Source organism: Ranitomeya variabilis, chromosome 5, assembly GCF_051348905.1.
Source record: "Ranitomeya variabilis isolate aRanVar5 chromosome 5, aRanVar5.hap1, whole genome shotgun sequence".
Taxonomy (NCBI): domain Eukaryota; kingdom Metazoa; phylum Chordata; class Amphibia; order Anura; family Dendrobatidae; genus Ranitomeya; species Ranitomeya variabilis.
Genome location: NC_135236.1, coordinates 435,834,363 through 435,856,962, shown reverse-complemented (window position 1 = coordinate 435,856,962; position 22,600 = coordinate 435,834,363). Strand labels below are relative to the sequence as shown.

Genomic DNA, 22,600 nt, shown 5'->3' with positions numbered 1-22,600 from the left:
GACTGATCAGAGATGCAGCAAAGAGGCCCATGATCACTCTGGATGAACTGCAGAGATCTACAGCTGAGGTTGGACAGTCTGTCCATAGGACAACAATCAGTCGTACACTGCACAAATCTGGCCTTTATGGAAGAGTGGCAAGAAGAAAGCTATTTCTCAAAGATATCCATAAAAAGTGTTGTTTAAGGTTTGGAACAAGCCACCTGGGAGACACACCAAACATGTGGAAGAAGGTGCTCTGGTCAGATGAAACCAAAATCTAACTTTTTGGCAACAATGCCAAATGATATGTTTGGCGTAAAGGCAACACAGCTCATCACCCTGAACACACCATCCCCACTGTCAAACATGGTGGTGGCAGCATCATGGTTTGGGCCTGCTTTTTTTTAGCAGGGACAGGGAAGGTGGTTAAAATTGATGGGAAGATGGATGGAGCCAAATACAGGACCATTCTTGAAGAAAACCTGTTGGAGTCTGCAAAAGACCTGAGACTGGGATGGAGATTTGTCTTCCAACAAGACAATGATTCCAAATATAAAGCAAAATCTTCAATGGAATGGTTCAAAAATAAACGTATCCAGGTGTTAGAATGACCAAGTCAAAGTCCAGACCTCAATCCAATCGAGAATCTGTGGAAAGAGATGAAAACTGCTGTTCACAAACGATCTCCATCAAACCTCACTGAGCTCGAGCTGTTTGCCAAGGAAGAATGGGCAAGAATTTCAGTCTCTCGATGTACAAAACTGATACAGACATACCCCAATCGACTTGCAGCTGCAATCGCAGCAAAAGGTGGCGCAACAAAGTATTAAGTTAAAGGGGACGAATAATATTGCACGCCCCACTTTTCAGTTTTTGAATTTCCACAAAAATGTAAAATAACCAATAAATTTATTTCAACTTCACAATTGTGTTCCACTTGTTGATTCTTCACCAAAAATTTACGGTATATTTGGTATCTTTGAAGAATGATATGTGGGAAAAGATGGAAATGTTCCAGGGAGCCGAATACTTTCGCAAGGCACTGTATAAAGTATGTGCACGTCAATCAGTAGTACAGGATCATAACTTCATGTATGCTTGTGAGGTTATGTTTGGTTAAGTGTATGTCTGCTCCTTAGTGCAGATATGATTTGATAGTCGTTCCATTTTAATTTTGCCTTCAACAAAATGGCTGCTCATCTGACATAATTATCCTTTTCATGTAGATAGCCATTATATTGTATTGACCTTTAAGGGCACTTGCGTCCTTTGCCCAATGATGCTCATCTATGACATCATTACATGACTTGCTTTACCTGTGCTGGGTCTGTTTAGGTGAGGGGAGTACATTGATCCTTGTACCGTGGATGATTGAAAGCCTAGCTGCAGCTCTGCTATGGGCAGTTACATCCTATTCACCAGATAGTGAGAGTCTGGAGATGAGACCCCATTCTTGGGAAGAAATGGCTTCAGGAAAGTAAGGCAAGCTGGCTGATGCAGTTTGATGTAATGCTTTTTTTCTATCCCCTGCTTTTATTTCAAAGGTCTTGAAATAAAAAGCGAATTATTGTTTAACCTAGTGTAATGCTGCATTCACACATCTATGTGACGGTCTGACATGGAGTGTCCTTGGGTTTCTTGAATATGAGTCTGTCAAATTTGGGTTAGAAGATCTGTGGACAGTCTAGTCTGTGCATCACAGTCCATGCTTTACCTGTGACACACAGATTTATGATTGTGGCATTGGATCCACCAGCAATCAGCTGTAATCTCTTAGGAAACACTGTAGCAAGTGTACTCTTCCACTGCAGCACTAATGCTGGAAAAATGGGGCATTACACGCCTTCCATTGAAAATAAATAACTCACTACAGAGGTGTATTGGCGCCTCTTGAGTGACCGAGACTCTTAGGCTATGTTCATACCTTGCGGTTTTGCTGTTTTTTTGTCTGCAGGCCAAACCTGCTCTCTTGGAAGTAAAGGAGCTGCTTAGAAAAAACAGGTTTTGCGGCGTTTTTCAGGATCCCGAACTTCAACTTGGCTTCCACCACAGAAGCATGAACAATGCAAGGTGTTAGGCCACCAATGAAAGACTTATGTGAAACCATAAAACCACTTTGGGGAAAAAAGGGCAGTTTGATCAAATTATTAAGTGAAAATAAGATTTTTATGTCTAAAAAATGACTATTCTGAACAAAAAGATGACATGAGTTTATGAAAAAATACACAATTACAAATGTAACAGTGGGGGAGTTGAATTGGTTGAGAATAGTTTAGTTTACCTAAAGGTACCTTCACACTAAACAACTTTCCAATGAGAACGACAACGATCCGTGACGTTGCAGCATCCTGGATAGCGATCTCGTTGAGTTTGACACGCAGCAGCGATCTGGATCCCGCTGTTATATCGCTGGTCGGAGCTAGAAGGCTGGAACTTTATTTGGTCGCTAGATCGGCGTGTATCGTCATGTTTGACAGCAAAAGCAACGATGTCAGCAATGTTTTACATGGAGCGTAAACGATAAGTGAGTCGCCGTTACGTCACTGGATCGCTCCTGCATCGTTCTGGAGCTGCTGTGTTTGATGTCTCTACAGCGACCTAAACAGCGACGCTGCAGCGATCTAGTTTAGGTCGGATCGTTGTCTATATCGCTGGAGCGTCGCTTAGGATACCGTTACACAAAACGATTTACCAACAATCACGACCAGCGATACGACCTGGCCGTGATCGTTGGTAAGTCGTTGTGTGGTCGCTGGGGAGCTGTCACACAGACAGCTCTCCAGCGACCAACGATGCCGAGGTCCCCGGGTAACCAGGGTAAACATCGGGTTACTAAGCGCAGGGCCGCTCTTAGTAACCCGATGTTTACCCTGGTTACCATCGTAAATGTAAAAAAAAACCAAACAGTACATACTCACATTCCGGTGTCCGTCAGGTCCCTCGCCGTCCTCTTCCCGCACTGACTGACTGCCGGCCGTAAAGTAAAAGCAGAGCACAGCGTCACACACACCGATCCAGCGATGACAGCGGGAGATCCAGCGACAAAATAAAGTTCCAAACGATCTGCTACGACGTACGATTCTCAGCGGGGTCCCTGATCGCTGCTGCGTGTCAGACACAGCGATATCGTATGGATATCGCTGGAACGTCACAGATCGTGCCGTCGTAGCGACAAAAGTGCCACTGTGAGACGGTACCCTTAGTGTAAAGGTACCTTCACACGTAGCGACGCTGCAGCGATAGCGACAACGATGCCGATTGCTGCAGCGTCGCTGTTTGATCGCTGGGGAGCTGTCACACAGACCGCTCTCCAGCGACCAACGATGCCGAGGTCCCTGGGCAACCAGGGTAAACATCGGGTTACTAAGCGCAGGGCCGCGCTTAGTAACCCGATGTTTACCCTGGTTACCAGCGTAAAAGTAAAAAAAACAAACACTACATACTCACCTGCGCGTCCCCCAGCGTCCGCTTCCTGCACTGACTGAGCTCCGGCCCTAACAGCACAGCGGTGACGTCACCGCTGTGCTTTCACTTTCACTTTAGGGCCGGCGCTCAGTAAGTGTCAGGAAGCGGACGCTGGGGGACCCGCAGGTGAGCATGTACTGTTTGTTTTTTTTTACTTTTACGCTGGTAACCAGGGTAAACATCGGGTTACTAAGCGCGGCCCTGCGCTTGGTAACCCGATGTTTACCCTGGTTACCAGTGTAAAACATCGCTGGTATCGTTGCTTTTGCTTTCAAACACAACGATACACGGCGATCGGACGACCAAATAAAGTTCTGGACTTTATTCAGCGACCAGCGACATCACAGCAGGATCCTGATCGCTGCTGCGTGTCAAACGAAACGATATCGCTAGCGAGGACGCTGCAACGTCACGGATCACTAGCGATATCGTTACAAAGTCGTTTCGTGTGAAGGTACCTTAACGGTACCTTAAGACATTGGCAGTGCATTGAGTTTGTTGGACACTGTTTACTTTCACACTTTGGTTGGCCCTTAAGTTCATCAGGTATTGTAAAGTTTCACACATTGGTCAACCCATGTTTACTTAACACATCTCATTAATTTAATTAAATGGTACTAATTGTTGCTGCCTTTCTCAGCTGAAGAGACCCACAATATTATGGTTTAAATTGGGATAATCACAAAGATAAATGGGTTTCACATACTACGGTACATGCTGTTTTTTTTCACTAAAAATGCTCAAAACCTGATACCTCCATTTTTACTGTGTTTACTCATTGCTTTTGTACGAATGAAAAAAACACTGCAAAAATGCTCAAACGAGACATGCTGTATTTTAATATCGCAGTAGTTTTCCAATTCAGTCAGAAAAAAATCGAGTATTCATGAGGTTTCTGACATGTCATAGCTTTTGCTGGTACTGTAAAACACAGCTTAAAATTTGCGTTATAAAGGCAGCAATAACACAACGTGAGAACATAGCTGAGTGAATAGCGACTACTAAGGCTGATAGATGAGGTCTTTAAATGGGCACCTCTGTATTAACCAAGAACAAAATGGGTGATAGGAAGTAGTTTAATTCAAACTCTTGTTTGCAATGAAGCTGGTTAGAATTTTGTTTTACAAAAATTAGCAAATTATATTGGGCAGACTGCTAAAATCCATGAGCAGCACAAATCTGAGACTGGTTTCTGCATTCTAAACACCTATGGATCCTTTCACATTGCCTTCAGGCACCCATTCATTGGTCCCTTCAGGGCCTATGTCCAAACCCCTGCAAAATGGGATTTAGGCTCATGTGCCTGTGGGGCCATAGATTATAATGGTGCCAGCAGAGCGAACGGTGTTCTGATGTGCATCATTTCTGGGGGTAAATGCCTACTGGTGACTGACACCCAGACCAGTTTATTCATAGGACTATAATAAACGTACTAAGGCTATATTCACACTTAGGATTTTTCCCATGAAAAAAATAAAAGTGCATTTTACTGTCCCAGTGAAGTGAATTAAATTTCATGCACTCATTGCTTATTTTTCTCTTAGCAGAGTTGAAACCGTTTTCAAACAGCATGTCAATTCTTTCAGCGTTTATCATACATTTTAATGATTGTAAAGAAATGAATAAAAACAAACCTTAATAAAAAATGCACCTATTTTACGCAGTGTGTCACGACTCTCATAGAATTATAGAATGGTAGAGTTGGAAGGGACCTCCTGGGTCATCTGGTCCAACCCCCTGCTCAACTCAAGATTCACGAAATCATCCCAGACAGATGTCTGTCCAGCCTCTGTTTGAAAACTTCCATTGGAGTAGAACTCCCCACCTCTTGTGGCAGCCTGTTCCACTCATTGATCACCCTCACTGTCAAAACTTTTTTTCTAATATCTAATCTATGTCTCCTCTTATTCAGTTTCATCCTATTACTTCTAGTCTTTTCTTGTGCAAATGAGAATAAGGCCGGCGTCACACTTAGCGTAGGGAAATACGGTCCGTTTTTTACGTCCGTAATACACAGAAAAGCTCCTGAACATTGATCCGTATTCAATGCAAGGATGCAATTTTTTTTCTCGAAAAATCATCCGTGTGTCATCCGTATGACAACACGTCAGTACTTGGAGCAGATTTTTGTGCTGCAAATGCTGAACGTGTGCACAAGCCATAAGGCATGTTAGATCCTGCAAGGTCTGGGTGGGCACACAGACTGTGGTTGTCAGTGCAGCAAATAGCTGAGGCACACAGGACACAGACAGCTGTGGGAAAGGAGACATCCATGAGACCGCATGCAAGCAGGAGGGAGACATCCGGGAGACTGCAGGTAGGCATGTGGGAGAAGTTCAAGAGACTGCAGACAGCAGCTTAGCAGGTCATGGTGTGTAGCGCAAAACTGAAGACTTAATACCAAACCACAAGTGTGTGTCTTGGTGGGCATTATATATGTCTGGGCAGATGATCACATGGGATCGCACCATGCCGTCTGCAAAGCTCAACGTGGTGTGCAACAAAGTCTAGCGGACTGGGATGAGGGATGCAAGGATGGGTCTAGGAGAGGTGCGTGACCTCTCAGTTTAGCTTAGCACTTGGGAAGGAGCATACCTCTTTGAATAGTCACCTTATCCTAAGTTTCAACTATGTTTGTCTCTGAAAAACTTCAGCCTTTTAAAGTAAATCATAAATGTTTTGAATGCGGGAGAAGGTCTCTGATTCATGCAGCATGAAACAACTGACAGCTTCTCTTTAACCTTATGTTTTGAATGTAAATAAAGAATAGCCATATACATGAAAACTTCAGCGTTGTTATTCAGTTTATCCTTATGTTTATTTTGTATTGTTTTTTTTTAAATATATTTTATAAGTAACATCCAATCCACCAGGGTCTGTTAGTGTAGTGAAATATGTTCCCTGTTTCTTCCACCCACATACTAATCCTTTGCCATTGGCTGTGGTTATAAGGAGAAGCTTAATTGATCCAGTTCATGCTAAACTGTTGGCAAAGTGTGTGTTTGTGCCATATGGATATTTAGTATTTATGTGTAAACAATTCTGTATTTGATTTCCAGCATTTGTTATTGATTTAGATTTTCTGCATTCAGTTCCATAAGAGGTTAGTGTGTTGAGAAGATAGACGTTTTTAAAAAATGCCAAAAATTATGATTAATTCAGTCGAGAGCACTCACGTCAAACTCTGGCCCGCATGGTGAATGTATTTGACCCCCGCCCGGCATCGCACCTTCAACTGTTTCGCATCCTCGATGCTGATACATTTGAAAGCAATGATGAAAGAGGGAACCATCAGCTTATGCTACCTCCGCCATCATACGCCCTCTGTCTGATGTCTCTGTGCAGCGGAAACGATGACGTCACTGCAATGTGCCCTCTCTACAGAGGTTCAGAGATCTTGCTGCTGAGACCGCAGCAGCTGAGAATGGGGAGAGGTGAGTTTTTTTTTAATGTGGGGCCCATTATACTGTGTGGAGGGCATATAGTGCTAAAGACAAGGAGTCAACTAGTCTGTCAGTAAACGTAGATATATCTTTATAAAATCGTAATCACAAAAAAGGCAATAACATGTAATACATATACAGAGACCACAAAATTATGGTAGTAAAAAAAACAAAAAACCTCGGGTTATTGGAGTCTGGGGTCAACACATGACTATATGTGTAGGGAGAGTGAGTCTCATGGGAGTATTAGTAACCAAACGATTGACATAAAATATATATCTTGAGATGTCTCCCAAATACAGGAACAGATGAAAAAATACTAATCAGAATATCTGTTGTCAGTATAAATTTATCGCTCCTGCAGAGTAACATTGTGAACACTTTATCCAGATTACTATTTAATTTCTTAAACACCCAGATAGCCATTCTCTCCCATGTGTTTCCCTGTGTGACATCAGACTAGCTGCCCCAACGTGCGTTTCGCGTGGGCTTTCTCGGGGAGCTGTCTGAAGCTTGGACACCTTAGGGGCCCTGCAAATGTTATATATATCCCGCAATTTCAAAATTTGTCCTTTCTGAGCCCTGCCGTTGAGCCAACCAGACCTTTTTGACTACATGTGGGATATTGCTGCACTCAAAAGAAAGTGGGTAGCAAACTGTAGGGTCCACTTTTTGATGTTACCTCTTTCAAAAGTGATAAAAATGGGACTAAAGCAAGATTTTAGAACATTTTTAAAATGATAGTTTTAAAATGATATCACTTTTGGGGAGTTTACAATACATAGGCCCCTCAAGGTCCATTGAAACCTGAATAGGACCCTAAAGAAACAGGTTTAGTAAATTTGTTGAAAAAATTAGAAATTGCTTCTAAGCTTTTAATCCCTCTAACATCCTAAGAAAATAAAATGAAGTTTGAAAAATGATGCAGATGTAAAGTAGACATATAGGACAATTATTTATTAATTAGGATATAAACATTGAAAGCTTGAAAATTTTAATTTTTTTTCTTCAATATTTTTGCCAAAATGTCAAAATTTTCACAAACGCAAGTTATATTGAACAAATGAAGTACAGTATGTCACAAAAAGCAATCTCAGAATCAGTGGGATCTGATGAAGCGTTCCAGAGTTATAACCACATAAAGTGACACTGGTCAGATTTCTAATACTTGGCCTCGTCATTAAGGTCAAAATTTTATCCATCACTAAGGGGCTATGCATTGGTAATCATCATGTGACACAATATATACAAAAGACGCAGGACCTAGTTCACATTACAACACGATTGGTGTCTTCAGGGGTAGGAAGATGAGTCTACACCTCTTATATACACAGTACATCCACTGAAAGCTGCCAATCAGTGCTGGGGCGAGGTTAAACTACATGGCACGAGAAACTAGTCCTCTAGTTAAAGTTTCCTGCTAATAAACAGAATGATTTTATTGAAACAAACCACAGTCCAGTATTTGATAAATCCCTGGCATTGGGATGTATGCTCCTATATCATGCTGATCTCACATTAAGGCCATGGCCACGCTCTCCGTATTTGTTCAGTATTTCACATCCGTATTTGTCAGCTAAAACCAGTAGTGGAACAATCAGAGGAAAAGTATAATAGAAACACGTCACCACTTCTGCATTTATCACCCACTCCTGGTTTTGGCTGACACATACTGATGTGAAACACTGACCAAATACTGAACGTGTGAATATTGCCTGACCAGCAAAAACCTGCTGATGTATTTCCCTTGAAACTTCAGCTGTTACCATAGAATCCTACTTGGTTGCTCCGCCTGTTTCCAACAGTATTCTATTGGTGAAGCAGTATCGTCATACAACCACAAGCATGTAGGACATCATTTATCAGAACTGACTAAGCGTACTACTGACTAGGTTTTACAATGGGTGTTCTGCAGTAGAACGACCCATCACTGATTTTGTGCAGTAACTTTGTGGACTGCCGCTGCTAGTTAATTATAAGTCATGGATTGTATTGGGTAGCTTCCATTGCCATTACCGACAGTGTATGTGAAGATCAGACCTGCAGAAATATAAAACGATGATTTACTTTAATGAATTCAACTTTGTACTGTTGGGTTGTAGAAATCGCTTTTCTTGGACTTGGTAAAGGAATGAAGAAGACCTGTGGGTTAAAGAAAAATACGTGGCTAATTATTCACCATCTTCACTGTAACTCTGGTCCCAGGCATTTGATTTCTGTTTGATAAGAAATAGCCACCATTTATCTAACCTTTTGTTTTACATGTTTTTGTGTTCCTTGGCCTCTGTATCCTGCCTGTGAGATACGGTACCTTTTTCTATCAAACCTAGATGGTGTTAATTGACTTCTTGTGCGCTTTACCTCTTTTTCTCCATATGCCTGTTGCAGAAGACCTTTGGGGGTAACATCAGAGTTTAAAAATCAGTAGAAAACTGAATCTACCCTTATTGTGCAAAAATTATTATATTATGTATTGTAACTTTATTCCATATCCATCTGGATTTTGACGGTGACGTTTACCTGAAGAAACCTTCTTTCCCAGTCATCGCGCAATGTAAACCTGCACTGTGTTCTTATGAGAAAATACTTGTCATTCAGTGCATCTTATATGCAGCCAGGAATCCCTTCTCTGCAGTAAACAGGGTATGTGCTACCATCAAGAGTGAAATCAAGGGATATTTCTGCAAATGCCCTCATGATCAGTGTAAGACCAGAAGCCGTTACACAAAATCCTGAACACATGAACAGTAATGTTAATTTTCAATGGAAATGAATAGAAAGTTTTTCAAGAGTTTTTAGGTGTCTTTGGAGTGGACCCGCTCAAAAGGTACCTGGAAAAAAAACCCTGCAGTATGAGTATATACTTAAAGTAGCACTCCCACTATCATTAACCTGGAGATATGGGGTAAATCTGCATGTTAATAGCGTTATTAACCTGCCTGGCATCTGTACTTAGCCGAATGAGAAAATTCACTTTATTCCCCCTTCAGAGTTGTGGGTTCAGTCACTGTGCTGAGTGTACAGAGCGGCTGCTCTAACCGCACTCCTGGCCCTGACTGGCTCTACATAGGTGCTCAGCTGTCAGTCAGGGGCACGGTAACAGCCACCGCTCTGCATACTCAGAACGGTGACTGAACCAGCGCCGGTGCCGCCCCTGTGACTGAAACCCAATGCTGCCGGGGAAAAAAAGTTTGTCTCCCCGCAGCATTCAGCGAAGTGCTAGCGTCTGGCAGGTTAAGAACATGGTCAACCTGCAAATTAACCCCATATCTGCAGGTTAAGTGTTTTTGTTCTGGTGACCAGTTCAATTTATCTGTGGATGTAATATGAGTGTGTTAATATATTCACCTACTGCCGCTCTCTCCAGCACTGTTCTTCTGAATGCCCTCACCGGCGTGCAGACTTCTCCAGGTCACGCTGCTCTCTGTGTGACCCGGAAGTGACTTTTACAGTGTAATCCTGGGCAGAGTCAGAACAAGGCTCCATAGGCTTTCATTATAACAGCGACTCCGGCTCACACACAGAGCACTCATTTCCAGTGACGTCACTGAGAAGAGCAGAAGAACAGCGAAGGACACCAGAGAAAACCACGGTAGATGATTATATTAACACACTCAAATTGCATCCACATACACACACGCTTCAAAAATAAAAATGGTAATGGAAGTGCTTCGTTAAAGGGGTAATCCAAATTACGACTTAATGTTATACTTAATGTTCTAATCTAAACTATTTTCTAATATACGGTACTTAAATTAAAGATTCCCTAACCACACTATCAAACTTTTTTTTTTTTTTTTTTTTTTTTAAACTTCCTTTTTGGTAATGCTCTGTTTGAGAATTCCAGTTCCAGTGTATCCTGGGATACTCAAAGGAAGCGTCATCAGGGGCAAAGGCTGTGATCACTGCTTCAGCCCCTACTCCCTGAATGAAAGCATCATCAGTGACGCTCGTTTCAGGGGCTGGGCTAGTCCCTGCGTGATAAGCACAGTGCGAAGTGCGCTCTGGCTCAGATCAGCAGTAACAAGTCGGCACCAGAGCGCACTGTTAGTGTGTGTTGTAAGACAAATACCTGGGTTACAGAGAGATGTCACTTGTGGGGACGGCGCTAGTCTCTGCAAGCTGGGTATTCACCTTACAACACACTAAGGCCTCTTTCACACGTCAGTGTCTCCGGTACGTGTAGTGACAGTTTTCTCACGTACCGGAGACACTGACACACGTAGACCCATTTAAATGAATGGGTCTATGCACATGTGCGTGTTTTCACACGGACCGTATGTCCGTGCTGAAAACACGTCGACATGTCCGTTTTTGACCGGCAGCACGGACCACAATACGGACAGCACACGTGCACATGGAGAACAGTGTGCACTCTCCTCCGTGTGCACGTACCACCCGCAGGAGAGACAGCGCTACACTAAGCGCTGTCCCCCCCCGCATGTGGTGCTGAAGGCGGAATTCATGTCTTCTCCCCCGCCGGAGAGAAGAGATGAAAGATCAAGTTTTTGTTTTTTTTTGTGAAAAATAAATTTTGCATGTGCCCCCCGCCTCCCCCCTCAGTGCGCCGCCTGGTCCCTTGCCGCAGAAATACTCACCTAGCTCCCACGATGTCTCCTCTGTCCTCTCCGCGCTGGCAGCTTCTCCTGTGTGAGCTGTCATGTGGTACCACTCATTACAGTCAGGGAGCTAGGTGAGTATTTCTGCAGCAAGGGACCAGGCGGCGCACTGAGGGGGGAGGTGGGGGGCACATGCAAAATTTATTTCCCCCCCCCCCAAAAAAAAAACCTTGATCTTTCATCTCTTCTCTCCAACGAACGCTGAGGGAGAAGAGATGAATTCTGCCTTCAGCACCACATGCGGGGGGGACAGCGCTTAGTGTAGCGCTGTCTCTCCTGCACGGTCCGTGTGGTCCTCAGGCGGCACACGGATGCCGCACGTGTGCCACACTGATGTCGCACGTGTGCCACACTGATGTGCCACTTGAGCATACGGACATGGATATCTCCGGTACCGGAAATATCAGGACGTGTGAAAGAGCCCTAACAGTGCACTCTGATGCCGGCTCGGTACTACTACACACGTGCGAGGAAGCGCACCGTCTTTATACACAGTGGAAATTGCATGGAGACTAGCACAGCTCCTGAAACAAATGTCACTGATGACGCTTCGTTTCAGGTCGGGGGCAGTGACTGCATCCTCAGCTCTTCGATGATGCTTTGAGTATCCCAGCATGCACTGGGATTCTCAAACACAGCATCATCAAAAAGGAAGTTGTAAAAAAAAACCAGAGCAATTAGTGTTGTTAGGAAAGCATAGGGAATTTTTATTTCAAGTATATTTGAAATAGTTTAGCTTAACCCCTTAATGACCACCAGTACATCTTTTTACTGTCGTGTGATATAAGAGACTAAGATCCTCTGACAGGTGACAATCCAGCAGCTGTCGGCTGTACACTATAGTTGACAAGTTGCTGCATCAGCCACAATCAGTGTTGGCACCGACCATGGCCATTTAACCCCTTAAAAGCTGCGGAAAATGGTGATTACAGTATTTAAATGGTTAACAGAGTGTGAGGGCTCCTTGTTTAACCCCATTGGCACCCTGAGATCTTGATTGTGTGGTCCTGATGTTTGCCATGGCAGTTCATGACCAAATAATAGCCTTAAAATCTGCCGGCTATAGCGGCTTGTTAAAAAATTGTCAAAGTTTAGATGGTAAAAATAAACTTTCATTCCTGTCATGGCACTTTGTATTCATTCCTGAAAAGCACCTGAAGAGTTAATGAAAGCAATTTTGAATAAGTTGAGGGTTGCGTTTTTAAAATGGTGCCACTTTTGGGGGATTCCGATATATAGGACCCCCAGAGTGACTTCAAAACTGAACAGATCCCTATAAAGAATGAGTTTTGTAAATTTCCTTAAGATAAAAAGTCACTGCTACATTTTTAAATCTTCTGAAATGCTAACAAAATAAAACCAGATTTTCCACATGGTGCTGATGTAAAGCAGGCACAAGTGATATGCCATGTATTGATGTTTGTGTGATATGACTATCTAGATAAAGTATAATCATTAAAAGTTTGAAAATTGCACGTTTTTTAAAAATTGTCAAATTTGTTATGTTTTATTTATAAAAGTATTAACCTAAATTTACCATTATCATAAAGTACCATGTGTCATGAAAAAATAATCTAAAAATCACTGGGATATGTTGAAGCGTACCAGAGTTATTACTACATAAAGTGACACTGGTCAGATTTTTAAAGAATTGGCCCGGTCACTAAGGGGTTAATGCATTAAAGATCTAGGATGAAAATTAAGTTGAATTTTTGGCCCTCCCCTTTATAGTGAATGGAAGCTTTTCTTCACCCCAAACTAGATATCTAAGCATGGGATAAAAGCAAGACTGGAATTTTTGTATGTTTTTTAAATATCAATATTTTAATTGTTTAATTTCCAAACTGCAGCCTGAAATTTCCATGTAATTACAAAACTTGCAGCAAAATTTCTTTGAAGCGGCATATTCTAATGTCATATATAATATATATTTATCTTTCATGGAATGTAGCCTTGCCCTCACAAGAATGGTAAATCCATTTTATTTCTCTTTTTTGAACTACTGATAATGCTTTCTTGGTTGGAAGTGAAAAGCAAGAGGTCACAATTATTGTATTCCAGTTCATGGTCTAAGTGTTAAGAGCCTTATACAATAATGGGTGAGTGATGATTTGATTACTTAATTGCGATCTGAATGTCCTGAGGAGATCAGCATGACCCCATCTCGATGTGCACCTTGCTGATCAGGCATGGGTTTACCACTGACAGCATAGAGCCACGTACTGAGAGGTAGGATGGATGCATTAAGCACAATGGAGGGATCCATTTTTTTTTCCCTTTTTTGTTTGCGTTCTGTCAATCTGTATTTATGTTGGAGGCTTTTCCTTGGCAAGAACAGAGCGCGTTGGAGTTGACTTGCTTGGTAATTAAGCGAAAAAAGCTGTTCCTGATTGAATTGTTCAGTCAGCTGGATTGACAAGCTTCATTATTGGATATCTTCCTATAGGAAAGAAATGTTTACATGTTTTTGCCCTTGCGAGTTTATTTTTTTTAGTATTGTCTTTATTTAGGAAGACTGCATAATATGCCTGCTGGCGCAGTACGAAATAGGCAGCTATGGAGCTGTGCATAAGATATTCTACACAGAAATGGCACAAGAGGACATAATTCTACATATTCTATCCTCGTACACCTGCACTGGTTTGCTCCAGTTCCCTACCCGTCAGTAGTGTCCATTTGTGGCTATTATTTATTTACACTTTAATAGAAGTAGATTGTCATGAGTAAACCTAGAAATAAACCCGGTCCTGGGGCATGATCTTTTATAATATCATGGATTTTGATGTTTTTGAACAAATTAATGATATAAATAGACCTTTTGTGCATTGTTACTGCTATTGTAGAATCTTTTTTTTTTTTTTTTTTTTTTAATAGCTGCACTGCCTAATATTCTGTAGGCCCCCCTGTGCTTCCAAAACTACTGACCCATCGAGGCGTGCACGCTACAAGACTTCTGACGATGTCCTGTGGTATCTAGCACTTAGAGGTTAGCAGCAGATCTTTTATCACATGCTTGTTGTGAATGCCTTCACGGGATACATCAGTCTTATTTTTTTTAAGCAAATCCCACAGATGATTAATTGTATTGATAACTGGGGAATATAGAGGCAAAAAATGGTGACTTGAATAGTTTGAACTGTTTTAACATGTTCCATAACATTTTTTTTTTAATTGTTTGCAGTATGGCAGGGTGTATTATCCTGCTGAAAAAGGTCGCTGCCATTAGGAAATGCTGCTTTACTGTCTGCAGCAAATCATTGCCCTAAACCAGGGGTGCACAACGCCAGTCCTCAAGAGCCAATAACAGACTATATTTTCAGGATACCAAGAAAATCCAGAAACCATGAACTGTTGGTGGCTTTTGAGGGCTGGAGTTGGGGAACACTGCCCTAAACATTACACTGTGTTTTTGGCTTGTCTCCTAGTGCCACCTCTTCACCAGGTAGGCGATATACCTGCAACCAACTGGTCCATATGATGTGATTCATCAGACCAAGCCGCCACTTTCCATTGCTCCATGGTCTAGTTCTGATGCTGAAGAGCACATTGTAGGTGTATAGGTGGGCGCATTTGTAGGGGATGGGGACCTGGCGAGCCGTACAGACGGGTGGAACCATTGTTGCCGGGAGTCGGGGTTCCGGGGGACGGATTTGAAGGGCGGATGAGAAGCCAGGCAGAGGTGACAGGAGACAGAGTGACGCAGGGAGAGGGGTGGATAAAAGAAAAAGCGCGCGAAAGCAGGGGCAGAGAAGCGCGGGAGAACTCTGAGGAGAGGGAACTGCAGCGCAGTTGTCGTGTGTGTGTGTAGGCCGCAGTGAGACTTGCTGGAAACAGGGGGAGAACGTGCAGCAGACGCTGCGGACAATTACCAGAGCCCCCAGAAAGCGGCGCAACCGTTGTCAGCGACCCCCAAAGCAGAGGGGTAGCGCTGATCATCTCAGGGACAGTATTACCACGCTCCCCGGGAGTATCTTGCCAGAAAGTGTTCCGGTCCCTCCTGGGTTTGTCTCAGCTGTCACTGATACAGATTTCTCTGCTAATTCTCCTCGAAAAGACTCCTCTTTGGACTTGGAAACTGTTACCCCGAATCAACGCCCGCCTGCAGGGGGTGACGCAGCACCGCAACAGACATTCTGGACTCGAATTTGCACCTGGGCTCGTCGACAGAGGACACCTCCTTCCCCCGCCATCAGGACTACGTCGCTGACGGAGCTTCACCATCAGGACTGCATCGCTGAAACAGCGCTGATAAGTGAACTTTGTTGACTTTTTCTTGTTAGGGGGTCACTAGTGAGGCGCTGTCGCGTTCCGCGGGTATAGTTCAGGGCGCCTATTTAGTAGATAGGATTTACTGTGAAATTGTGATCTTGTATTTAAGTTCCCTGCGTGGAAAACTGTTGTTATCTTTGTTGGGTTGGAAGTTAAAGGAAAGTTAAAAAACGTTACTTGCTTTCTGGCTCCTTTTTGTCCCTGCATCCTTCTTTACCTGCGGTCTCTTCACATTCTAGCACCTTTCCGTCATAGCCAGCAATTTGTGGGAGACGGGCTAGTCTTCACCTTGCACTTATGTCATTCAGCCTTTTGTCCATGGACTACTTGTGAATTCTATAAATGCCTCACTAGACCCTCAAGTTTGAGGATGCTCTAACCCAGTTTTCTAACCATCGCAATTCTACTATCACCAGTATTTTTCCAGCTTCCAAAACATGAGCGGAGTGTCCACTTGCTGCCTAATGTATGCCACCCTTTTACAGATGCAATTGTAACACGATAACTTTGTTTAATCTAGCTGATTTTAATGTTTTTGTTGATCAGGTATTGTCTTTTGTGGAAAGACATATATTCAGTTTAGGATTCACTTTTCTTAGGGCAACTAAAAATGTAGTTAACTTATTTTTAGTGAGTCTTTAATGGGAGTGTCAGCTGTCGTTTGAGTAGCAGTCTGTTACTGCTGGCAGACGAAGCTTGGCTTGCATGTTGGTCCTTCTATAAATGTCCATTGTAGCTTTATATAGCCGGCACAGTATATGCCTCGCATGTGCCATATAGATCTAGTGAAAAGGTCCATTGTCAGCTGTGTTGTGTAGAGCTGCATTTATCTCCAACATTGTGATTGTAACCTGGAACCAATAGATCCTGTGTATCAAGTGCAGGTTTCTTTTCGCCGTGCTGCGAGAGCAATATTTATTGCAGCTGCTCCGAGAGGATTGCCTTCCAAATCACTGTGTTTGAGGAGGGGATTTCATAGCAGCAGATGTTCTATTAAAGACCTGAGCTCAGCCGCGGTTTCATCCCGTAGCAGTGACTGTTTGTTTTACGGATTGTTTTTTTTTTCTTTCCTCCATTTGCTTAACCAAGTGAACAGTTTTGACGAAATGTCATTTAGTTTGGCACACAAGCGGACTCTTCTTGCCGTCTTGGCCTGCCTCTGGCGCTGACATGCTATCTTATTGTTACAGGATACCCAAGGCCTTGGAATGTTAGAACTCTAACTGGCTGCAGATTAGGAGACGGCCATCAACATGGAGACTGCCGGCTCAGAAGTGGAACCTGAGAAAACTTCGGTGAGTTTATTTGAAGTCTGAATTACAACTGGTTATTGATCAAGCAAATGATATGCTCATGTCCAGAGATTTTTTATGCCCCAGGCTTGGCACTGCTCTTGTCCTGTAATTTGGGACTTTATGCCTAATATGTGAAATATTCGTGTAATTCTACATTAATGCATCTGCCTGTTGAGTTTAGCAGTGTAACTTACATTTTGAGTATGCATGATCAGGTCATATGTTAAAGGACTGCTAAACAGTGGTAGTTTATCTGATTTTTTTGAAACATTTTTTTAGTCTTGAATAAAAACAAAAAATTTTGTATTCCTTTTTATTGGTTCTAGTGTTTGTAACACAGTGAGAGCAGGGAATCCCAATTTGTTACTTACAGGAAACCACTGCTTGTTTCCGCTTCTAGAAAAGCCCTAGCTGCAAATGGTGCATTCAAAAAAAATTGTTCTATAGCTTTGCCCAGCGCTAGAATTGTGCTCACAATTTCTCCTTTGAGCAGATTAAATTCGGTTTGTTGTGGGCATGACACTGTGCTGCGTTGTTGCTGTGTTTTGGAGAACCCATGATTACTGTTCAAGGAATCCAAAGCTTCAGAGAACCTTGATTGGAAATATTGTCTTATCACAGGGATCAACAACCAACTGCTGTGAGACTACAACAACCAACTGCTGCGAGACTACAACTCTCAACATTTCCACTGGCTGTGGTGGTCAGGGAGCACTGGGTTTTGTAGTTTGATAACCGCTGGAGTGGTGAAGGTTTCTAACCTCATCTTAGACCTTCCAAAAACACAGTACCAATTTACTAATGAAAATGGCACAAATATAGTGGTGTAACTTAAGCCATGACAGCTGCCTGTAGCAAATGTGAAGATTTGGGGCATCTTCTAACTGTCTAGTGTATGTTCAGGTCCTAATAATAAATCTGCCCTATAGATCTCTGCTCTGTTTACTGTGATCTGTTATACTACATTATTATTATTTATTTATATAGCAGCATTGATTCCATGGTGCTGTACATACAAAACACAAATATCACTTACAGTAGACAAACTAACAATGGTAGACTGGTGCAGAGGACCCTGCCCTTGCGGCCTTACATTCTGTAGGATGGTGAGGAAGGAGACAGTAGGTTGGGGGTTGCAGTAGCTCCGATGGTGTTGAGGTTGCATCGTGGTCATTGAAGGCTGTAAGCCTTCTTGAAGAGATGGGTTCACTACATGTTCCAGCATGGTAATTGTGACTCTTTGTGGGTGCCAGAAATCCTAATTTAATGTTTCCTACAATGGGTCATGTCTTGCAGAGTTCATGACTGTGAAACTGGGTCAGTAAGTTGGCACGAGTTAGTGACTGGCAATTTAGAGCATTAGTATCTTTTGCTAGTGATCTGGACTATCAGTTTATAAATGAATAATGTTGGGATGTATTACACTTGGAATCCTTGTTATCAAATGATGCACATGGGGTATAAATAGCCAGGGGTAGAGCAATCATGTTGTGGGTCGTCTGTATTCATTACCAGAGCATGTTCTGCATTGACGCACATTACACCACTAAGGTAAGCCCTTAGTTACATCATTTAATTGTATTGCAAATGAAGTTCCCTTTTTTCCCACTTTCCAATTTTACTGCTTTATATATCTTTGCTAAGAAGGCAGCAATTGATAGAAATGTAGCATTTGTTGTAGGTTTCTGGAATGTGAGATAGGGCAAAGATCTGTTCTTTAACCTTTAAATGCAGTCCTCCCTACCCTACAGCCACATGTTGGTATTTGGTCATTTTCATTTTTTTTATTTAGGCTGTATTCACATTTTAGAGCTGCTAATGCTCTATAATGCTTGTAGTAAAAATTATGTGCAGTTTCTGCAAAGGTCAGACTATGGGAAAAAGCTGTCCGTTACTGAACATTCATTATGGCAAGAAGCCCTTGTTTCACTCTATGGAAAGGCAATGGAGATTATATATATATATGGTGTGTGTGTGTGTATATATATATATATATATATATATATATATATATATATATATATGTATGTATATATGTGTGTGTCTTTGTTTGAAATTTGTGCATTATTCCTATCTTATTTAGCAATTTTGAAATAACCTTGTAGAAGTTATTTATGTGAGTTTTTCCATATGATTTGCACAGGGGCCTATAAGGCTCCCCCCCCCCCCGTTAATTGTAGATTTGTGACGCCATGTATTCTAGTTAATGTGAACCTGTCATGTTGAAAGTTTTATCTGCGCTACATGCAGGGCGTTATAGAGCTAGATAAGATTGATATGTATCTTTGTGGGAAAAGTTTCAGCTCAAGGGTAGTTTCGCACAACATGACGAAAGATCTAAAAAAATCATTCAGAGTTTCATCCAAAAAAATGAGACTTTTTTTCTCACTTGTCATCCATGTGCAGTCTGTATACAATCCGTTTTTTTGCCCAGCAGTTATTAATAATTTGCAAGACCATTTACAGTTTCCTGTGTTACAGAATTGCAATGTATCCATAAAACTTGGATGCTATACTGTAGTATCAGATTTTTTATTTTTGTTGCAGCCATAGGCTTGAATTTTTCAAGAGGGAAATCATGAGTCAATGAAAAAAAAAGTTCATCTGCACTGCCTCATTAAATAACATTGGCTCAAGTACTGTCGATTTTTTTTTTTTAATTGGATAGCGCTAGGACCCAAAATATGGTTGTGTGAACGAGCCCTTGCTTGTCATTTATTAATTGTAATTCCTCTGTTTATATGCACGATTCCTGTGGAACTCTGTGATTGCATTCAGGGAAGACTGTCAGAAAATAGCTGTCAGTCAATAGTAGAACCTGCCAGTGAACTCAAATGCATACAAACAATTGGAATTTCAATTAATAAAATACAAATTACACTGAATTTGTTTCAACAAACCTATATATCAATATATACAGAATTTAATTGAGCTAAGAAACGCACGTGTAGTTGGAATTTGGCCAGAAGTATGCATATTTCATGCTTAGGCGTCCTTCACACGTCCTGGTATTTCTGGTTCTGGAAAAACCAATACTGGTGCTGTCCATGTGAGCAATCCGTGTGCTATCTGTGTGTCTGTATGTACCATATTTGTGGTATCTGTGTGCCGTCCATGTGCACCATCAGTGTGACAGGTGCTGGAATAGAATGCCGAAAAGAAATTACATATGTCTATCTGTTAGATGTACAAAGATATGGTATATAAATTCATATGAATTGCGACTCTATTTTGACATACTATGGACTGTATATCACCTGGCGACAAAGCGTTTCAATAAGAAAATATGTGATCCAAATAGCTAAGCATTTGAGTGAATTTTGGACTTGGTTTATTATTAATTTTTGGTTACCTGTGATACGGAGTCCAAAAACTATCTTCAATTGACCATGATATGTCTGTTAAATATGGTGATGGATATTGATATTATTCATGTGATGTGGACCATCTATGATGGTGATAACTTTAAGATCTTGTGGTTGGGATATCCCCATGTGGACCGATATGCCTGTACTTGGTATACAATGTAGTATATGGGTTTTTAATATGGGTATTTATAAATGCTTATGGGCTAAATTTAATTATTTGGGATATTATATTTCTATAGTCACTTTTTCACCCTTCTATGGCGTATCTCAGCGTCAGTTCACTTTTAACATTAACTTAAAATCAGTAGTTTACAGCATATTCAGTTTGTTCTCATTCACACCACTATTTATTCCATATTCACAATTTTATTTTCAGCATTATTACACATAGCATAATTAATACACTTAACATACACGGCATCACAACACCCATGGTATTACATCGTCTGTCCGGGTGTCACACTGAGACTGTGCGCATGCGCTCCTCTAAATCGCTCTAGATGTCCTGCCTCTGGCACTCATGGTGACGCTGGACTTCTGCTCTGTCTTGCGCAGAGTGGAACGCTTGTGTACCATCTGCCGGAAGTGGGAGGTCTCTTTGTGAGTGACGTGAGCATTGGATGCACCGACAAGTCTCAGGATGTATATGTCTATGAGATAAATAACTAGTGATGTGCATGTGTAGTTTACTGTACATGTTTTAGCTAAAAAAAAAAGGACAGACATAAATGGAAAAAAAAGCATGGGGTCCTCCTTATTTTTAATAACCTGCTAAAGGAAATCAGACAGTTGTGAGCTAGTTTTATCATGCTGGGAAGCGCAATAACTATGGAGCTTCCCAACCTATTAATATCAGCTAGTATGTCTGTTTAGGCTTTACTGGTTATTAACAAGGAAGGGACCTTAAAAATAAATAAATAAATAAATAAAAATGACGTAGGTTCCCTCCTATTTTTAATACCCAGCAAAGGTTAAGCAGACACATGGTGGGCTGATTTTAATAGGCTGCAACGGTACATGGATATTGGCCCCTTCGCATTGTAATAAGACCAGCCCTCAGCCTCCCCAGAAATGAGTCATCCATTAGATGTTCCAATTTTGGCGCTTAGCCTTGGCTCTTCCCCGTTGTCCTGGAGGGGTGGCAGTTTGGTTAATGGGATCGTGTGGTTGATGTCAGCAGCTGGCTCTAGCATCAAGACCTGGGGTTAGTAATGGACTGGTGTCTGTTAGAAACCCCCATTTCCCGTAGTCAAAAGAAATAAAAAACACACACACGTCCTTTATTTTCAAAAATAACTGCCCAACAATTTTCCACTTTCACACACCGTGAAGGAAATAATTATTTGATCCCTTGCTGATTTTGTACGTTTGCCCACTGACAGACATGAACGGTCTATAATTTTAAAGGTAGGTTAACTTTAACATTGAGAGATAGAATATCAAAAATAAAATCCAGAAAATCACATTGTATAAATTATTTACATTTCTTTGCATTTTGCAGTGAGAAATACGTTTTTGATTCCTCTGGCAAACAAAACTTAATACTTGGTGGCATAACACTTGTTGGCAAGCACAGCAGTCAGACGTTTTTTGTAGTTGATGATGAGGTTTGTACACATGTCAGGAGGAATTTTGGTCCACTCCTCTTTGCAGATCATCTCTAAATCATTAAGATTTTGAGGCTGTAGCTTGGCAACTCTCAGCTTCAAGTTCCTCCATAAGTTTTCTATGGGATTTAGGTCTGGAGATTGGCTCGGCCACTCCATGAACTTAATGTGCTCCTTTTTGTGCCACTCCTTTGTTGCCTTGGCCCTATATTTTGGGTCATTGTTTTGCTGGAAGACTCAGCCATGACCCATTTTTAATGTCCTGGCGGAGGGAAGGAGGTTGGCACTCAGACTTTTACAGTACATGGCTACATCCATTCTCCTATTTATGTGGTGAAGTAGTCCTTAGTCCTTAGCAGACACCCCCAAAGCATAATGTTTCCACCTCCATGTTTGACAGTGGGGACAGTGTTCTTTGTGTCATAGGCAGTATTTATCTTCCTCCAAACAAGGCAAGTTGAGTTAATGCCAAAGAGCTCAATTTTTGTCTCATCTCTCCACAGCACCTTCTCCCAATCACTCACAGAATCATCCAGGTGTTCATAGGCAAAC

General features: G+C 41.8%; 1 protein-coding gene across 4 annotated transcripts in view; it reads left to right on the top strand.

Annotated features, from left to right (window-relative positions):
* Positions 1 to 22,600, top strand: part of OSBPL8 (oxysterol binding protein like 8) — a 365,096-nt gene that overhangs the window by 107,112 nt on the left and 235,384 nt on the right. For all 4 annotated transcript variants that reach the window (XM_077265332.1, XM_077265333.1, XM_077265331.1 and 1 more), the window contains exon 3: positions 16,969 to 17,073. In XM_077265332.1, coding sequence (XP_077121447.1) covers positions 17,032 to 17,073 — 42 coding nt within the window. In that variant the 5' untranslated portion in view covers positions 16,969 to 17,031. The remainder of the gene's footprint in view (positions 1 to 16,968; positions 17,074 to 22,600) is intronic.